A 6,000-nucleotide genomic window follows, 5' to 3' on the forward strand; every position below is an offset into this window, starting at 1 on the left:
GAGTCTAGGGTCAGCTTGTCCTATCCCAGTGCCTTAATTTCCCCACCAGTCAAATGGAGCTAACACCCCCTCCCTGACAAGGGGGACAAAATGGCTTTGAAGAACTTAGCATTGCACAGAAGACGACACAGGGAATCTCCAAAAGCTTAGGCAAGGAGCCTAGGAGAATGGCAAAAATTTGCTTTGACAAAAAAATTCTCTGACCAATAGCCGATTTCCAGGAATATGTGATGTAACTCAAGAATTTGTCACCTTTTCAGCATTGTTCTTTTTTTTTTTTTTTTTAAGATTTTATTTATTTATATGACAGAGAGAGACAGCGAGAACAGGAACACAAGCAGGGGGAGTGGGAGAGGGAGAAACAGGCTTCCCGCTGAGCAGAGAGCCCGATGTGGGGCTCGATCCCAGGACCCTGGGACCATGACCTGAGCCGAAGGCAGACGCTTAACGACTGAGCCACCCAGGCGCCCTTCAGCATTGTTCTTAACAAGACCTGACCTCTGGCGATCAGTTCACAGGGAAACATACTAGGGAAGACGAACTTCACCTCACCCTTCACTCTTTCACCCATTCCCCTATTTATTTGCCCACCCATCTGCTAGCCATCCAGCCACCTCCCATCCACCATCCATCCATCCCCAAGCCCCCATCCATTCATGCTCCATCCCCCCAACCTCTGTCCATCCATCCGTCCCCCAACCCCCCATCCTCCATCCATTCATCCTCCATCCCCCATTCATCCATCCATCCATCTCCCCATCTCCCCCATCCTTCATCTGTCCATCCCCATCCACCCATCCACCTCTCCATCACATCCCCCCTCCCTATCCACTATCTATCCATCCATCCATCTCTCTCCATGCATCCATCCAGCCACCACTCCAAAAGTGTTTATTGCAAGGCAACTGTGAGCCCGGTTCACAGTTCAGCCTAGGGATATAGTTCAGCCCTTTAGAAAATTCAGAAATACTTCAAAATGGATGGCAGAGAAATCCAGGTTTCCATCCAAGCCACAGGGGATCCCCACACTGGGGCGAAGGATACAGACAAGGGCCTGGGTCCTATCTGCTCAGTCATCACAGGTAACTGGCCCTGCTCCACTGAGGAGGCAGTTACCTGCCCTTCTCATTAAGTGACTGACAGTCACGACAGGTACCTAATCTCTTATCTGAAACCCCTGCAGTCACATATGCTTGGGAATGTGGAAATGTGAGGATTTTAGAGATGCAATATGATGCATATGCACATATTACAGAATATCCCCAGAGGTACCTGAAACAGCAGTACAATCAAGCACATCCGTAGCTCTCCAGTGAACCGTATGAGTAGGCACGGTAAATAGTTTCATGTCAGGTGGGGTCACGTTTTAGTACTGCAAGTTAGGTGAGTGGATTGGGGGGGGGAAAAAAACCTTTGGCTGTCAGAGCTTTGGAACTGGCATCCTTTATCTCAAGCTGGTACCCCAGTCTCAGGATGCAAAGCAGATGTTCAACTCTGAGTCTAAGAACTTGACATTCTCTTACTGAGGAACCCAGTTTATTCATCACCACCATTCTCAGTGGAGGGAGGCTGGCCATTTATGCGATTCCATTAACTCGGGTGGTGGAAAGCCCAATCATCGAGCCCGGGATATGGAGATCTTTGGGCGATGGGTTTCATAATGACAGATGAACTCCCATGTCTCCCTGGCACAAGATAAGGACTATTAAGCCAACAGGGTCAATGAACATCTCTCAGCACATCGACAGCATCCAACCCCAGGACGAAGCTGTTGGGAGGGCGATCAGAGAGAGCTAGCAGCCCACCGGCATCATAGAGAAATGGGAGCATGCGCTTCAGGAAATAAGTAGCTCAAATCAAGAAATGCCCACACTGCCCTGAATAATGTCACTCATACCTCTGTAGCCAGGAGCTCGCCAAGGCCAAAAATAACCTGCCCGATAAGTCTGATGCTCTTTATCAACTCTGACCCATCTGGCCATACATAACATGGGAGAAGTTTCTCCATTCTCTGGGCTCGAAAGGTTTACACCCACTCCTCTGCATGACAGACGTTCACACGTGGGACATTCCTCCCCAACTAGCTCTAAGTGCCGGACCGGAAGGGGCTCCTCTGTATCCTCGGAGCCAGGCACAGAGCTCTCAGGACACTCCCTCTCCCTACTCGCCAGCCACCCTGCCTCCTGCGTGGCCTCGCTCCGCACCCAGCGGCAATGCTAGTGGGTTTTGAATGCAATGCACGAGGGTTTTGAAACCCTAGCTCTATACTAATGCTTCTGCACTCTTCATTTTCATATTTTTTACCAGGACACAATTATAGCATAATTTGACAAAGAGAAAATCATTTAAAACCTGCTTTTAAAGCTGCAGACACCACAGCCGTGAATCTATCCAAAGGAGTGGCGGATCGTGCAAATTTGATGGGCTTCTCGCTTTGTGATCACCTCCCTTTCTGCCCCGCTCATCTCAACCCCACATCTTTGGCTAAGTATCCCCAAAGTCATGCACACGACTGGTCAGAAAAGGTGGGACTCACAGCTGCTTCCCGGGGTTGAGAGAGCCACGGTCTATCTCCCGGTCGAACTCAGTGCGGATGTCTTCCAGCGACCCGTCGTCCCCGAAGGCCCCCCATTCTGTGTTGATGCACATCCTCCCCTCATCGCCTTCCACCAGGTCAATGTGCCTCAGTTCCTCCATGTAGCAGGCATTGGTGCCAGTGCCTTGGAGAGAGAGACCAGATCAGAAGCTGCGACCGCACCAAACCCTGAGAGGAGGCTGCCTGTGCCTTCTGGAAACACTGGCTGAGGGCGGGCACGAGGAAAGGGGTGATGTTACCAATGATGAGGCCGACTTCACACTGCTGGTCATCATAGCCACAGGTCATCATGGTCCCCACCGTGTCATTCACCACGGCCACAATGTTGGCATCGTAGTCCTGGGGACACAGAATGGGCATGTCACCGCCCACTCTCACGTGGGAGCAGAGGTCACGGAGGGCATGGCCAGCGAGCCCCCGTGTTCAGAGCCGGGGGTAGCGGGTGCTGCTCTCATTACTGCTGGCCCTCAGATCAGCTGGATTAGAGAGCAGCGATTACATTATGGAAACTGCACGGTCACCTTCACTATCTGGCTCAGGATTCTCTTCCGAGTGGATTTCACGCCCGGAGCCACAGCCCTCCGCAAACCACGCACTCCAGCCCTGTGCTGACGGCCTTTGTTCCAACCACGCAGGCTGCACCTGCCCGCGTCAGCTGCCCCCGCACAGCCCAGCGCTCCTGTCAGAAGGAGGCAGCCCCCGCCCCAGGCCTCGGCCCTCCGGGCAGCGCTTCTAACAACCCTGCTTTGAACCACCCTGACCTTCTGGGCTGTGGGCCCTCCCCGGTCATCGGCCTAGGTCTTCAAGACACCCCGTGTGATGCCTCCGGCCATGCACTACCGCCCCCAGGAAGGGCCTCAGTCTGGTTCAGACCCCAGCCTCCTCCCCACACCGCCCCACCTCCACGCAGCAGGGACAGGTGGCCCCGAGAAAAGTTACCCCGCGCTTTTTGATGGCTTTGTTAAGCAGCTTCACCACATCCATTCCCTCCACTCCACTCGCTTTAAATTTCTTTGTCCAGGTGATCAGGATGCCCTGCAAAGGAGAGCAGATGGGGGTTGGACAAGGGCTGGGAGACCTGCAGAACCCCCAGGTCCCTGGGGAGGCTGCTCAAGGGCAGTGACCAAGCAGAGGCCCAGAGAGGACAGGCGGCTCCCTCCAGATCACACTGGGTAACCTCAGAGCCAGATTCCGTCCCATCTCCTGTCTATCCGTCTGCAGGACGGATTTCTCTGGGCGCTGCCATGGAAAAAACTGTGCGGCTCACACTAGAATCCAGCCGGTGGCTGGCCAGGACAGTGGCGTCACCCAGTGTGCAAATCTACCTGGATGTCAACTGCACAGCCAGACTTCAAGTAAAAAGAGAACAAGAGAAATCCCGTTATTACCTGACCACCCCTCCCCACTGGCGAGCCAGAGCCCAGCTCCCACAACCCTGAGGGAAGACAGGCAGAGCCAAATGGGGAAGACAGACAAAATGCCAAGGCAATTCTTGGCCACTGAACTTCTAAAGCCAGGTGCTAGAGATTTAAGGATAATACTGACTAAATATGAGTTACGCCTCTTCCCCAACTTTTAACTCCCATTTGTAAGCAGCAACTCCACTATTTATACAATAGGGCTCGTTTCTGTTTGTGGATTAATGGAGAAACATCAAAAAGGCTAGACAGCCAATGGTCACTCACTTGGGAATCGGGAAGGGTAGAAATTTTACTCTTTGCTTTACATCTTTATATTATCTATATAAATAGCTTTACATATTGCTTTTGTGGGTTTTTTTAATCAAAGATACTCGAAAAAAATAATTGTTATACTTGACTGTTTTTTCTCTGAATGCACAAGGTTGCCACACATGCGGCAGGACAGGGCAGAGCTCTCATTCGGGCCCCGTGGGCCTCTGGGGGTGCCACAGGGATGGGGCACTTGCCCGCACACAGCCTTCCCCCGCTCACGGTGAAAACCGCACAGCCCCGTGAGATGCACAGAAGGGGGAGTGCACAGGAGACTTTGTGGTTCTTTGCTCAGCAGCAGCCTGTTCCTAAGCCAGGCATTCCAGAAGCCCCTGGACACTGTTTTCTTCCCCTCTACCCCAACCCCCAAAAGCCTCAGAGAGTATGCTGTGGAAAGAATGTGGAGCTGGAAATCAGGAGGCCAGTCCCATTCTCACACCTCTGCCCACTTCCTTGTGGGCAGCTCCCCAGATTCCTCTGAGGGTCACTTTGCTCGTCTGTCGAATAAGGCAGCTGGTCTAGACTTGGACGATCCTGAAGGTTCCAGGTAGCCTTGAAGAGTGGGCCTAGGCAACCCCCCCACCAGATGGGTAATTAGTCTATGGTCCACCGGCTTCCCAGCAGGCAGTGCGGCCTGCCCCAGGAAGCCCTCCCTGGATGGGGGGGTCAAGGCCTGTGGCGGGGGGGTGCCTCTAGCCCCTCTGCCCACAAAGCCCCTCTAGCAGACATATCTGCCCTGCCCTGGGGGCTCTCCTGCCTCTGAGGACATTCTCTTCCCCTTCCGCAATGCCTTCCTCCCTGGAAGATCACAGCTTCTGTGGGGCAGCCCCATCTGCTCCCTGTCCTCTCCCAGGGTCTAGCCCGGCCGCAAGGGGATAGCACCCGGGCAGGGGTCACTGACGACAGAGCTAGGTCAAGCAGTCACTTCACTCCCAGGCCACCCCCACCTCTCTGCCCGGGGGGACATGACTGTCATGTCTCCACTCTCAGAAGCCAAGGGAAACTTAGTACCAAGAACAGGCTTTGAGAAAGGTTCGGGAAGACACCGTGGAGGCCAAAGTGATCTGAACATCTTGGAGGTGTCGCAATGCCAGACACCAGAGAGTCTGGACGGGCCACGGCAGTCCTGATGGGGACAGGGGGACCGCAGTGTCTCAGAGGTCTTCAATCGGGGGGGGGGGAGGGGGGAGGAAGGGCGACGGGAGCATATGGGATTCTGGTCCTAGATCTGCCGTTAATAAGCCCTGTGACCTCAGGAGGCCTGGTTCTCCATCTGGGGAATGAGGGGCTTGGCCTACTGAGCTCTCAAGCCCCCTCTTGCTCCAACATGATGTGATTACACAAATGACACAGATGGACGGGCTCCAGGGGCATGAAGCAGTGCCTGGGACAGGGCGCTTACCCTGCCGATAAAGAGGTACAAGGGAGCTGCCCAGAAGCGTGGAGGGGGCCATGTGCACCAACGTGACTATCCTGTAGGAAAGCAGACTGGTTAGGAGCACAGGCTCTGGAGCCAAACTGCCCAGAGCGCATCTGGGCTCTGCTGCTTCCCGGCTGCGTGGTCCTGGGCAGGTTCCTGACTCCTGCTAGCCTCAGTGTCCTCATCTGTAACCTGGGAATCACAAGCACTTCATGCATGGGCGTGTTGGAAGATACCGTGTTCATTGCAGAGTG

General features: G+C 53.9%; 1 protein-coding gene across 1 annotated transcript in view; it reads right to left on the reverse strand.

The window, feature by feature from the left end:
- HK1 (hexokinase 1) overlaps positions 1-6,000 on the reverse strand; it is a 64,606-nt gene that overhangs the window by 22,224 nt on the left and 36,382 nt on the right. Inside the window, exons 4-6 of the mRNA XM_081824144.1 lie at positions 3,536-3,631; positions 2,836-2,935; positions 2,537-2,720 (exon numbers count right to left, since the gene is read on the reverse strand). Coding sequence (XP_081680270.1) covers positions 2,537-2,720; positions 2,836-2,935; positions 3,536-3,631 — 380 coding nt within the window. The remainder of the gene's footprint in view (positions 1-2,536; positions 2,721-2,835; positions 2,936-3,535; positions 3,632-6,000) is intronic.

The sequence above is a fragment of the Leptonychotes weddellii genome, chromosome 6 (genome assembly GCF_054177405.1).
Source record: "Leptonychotes weddellii isolate Sample4059 chromosome 6, ASM5417740v2, whole genome shotgun sequence".
Lineage (NCBI taxonomy): Eukaryota > Metazoa > Chordata > Mammalia > Carnivora > Phocidae > Leptonychotes > Leptonychotes weddellii.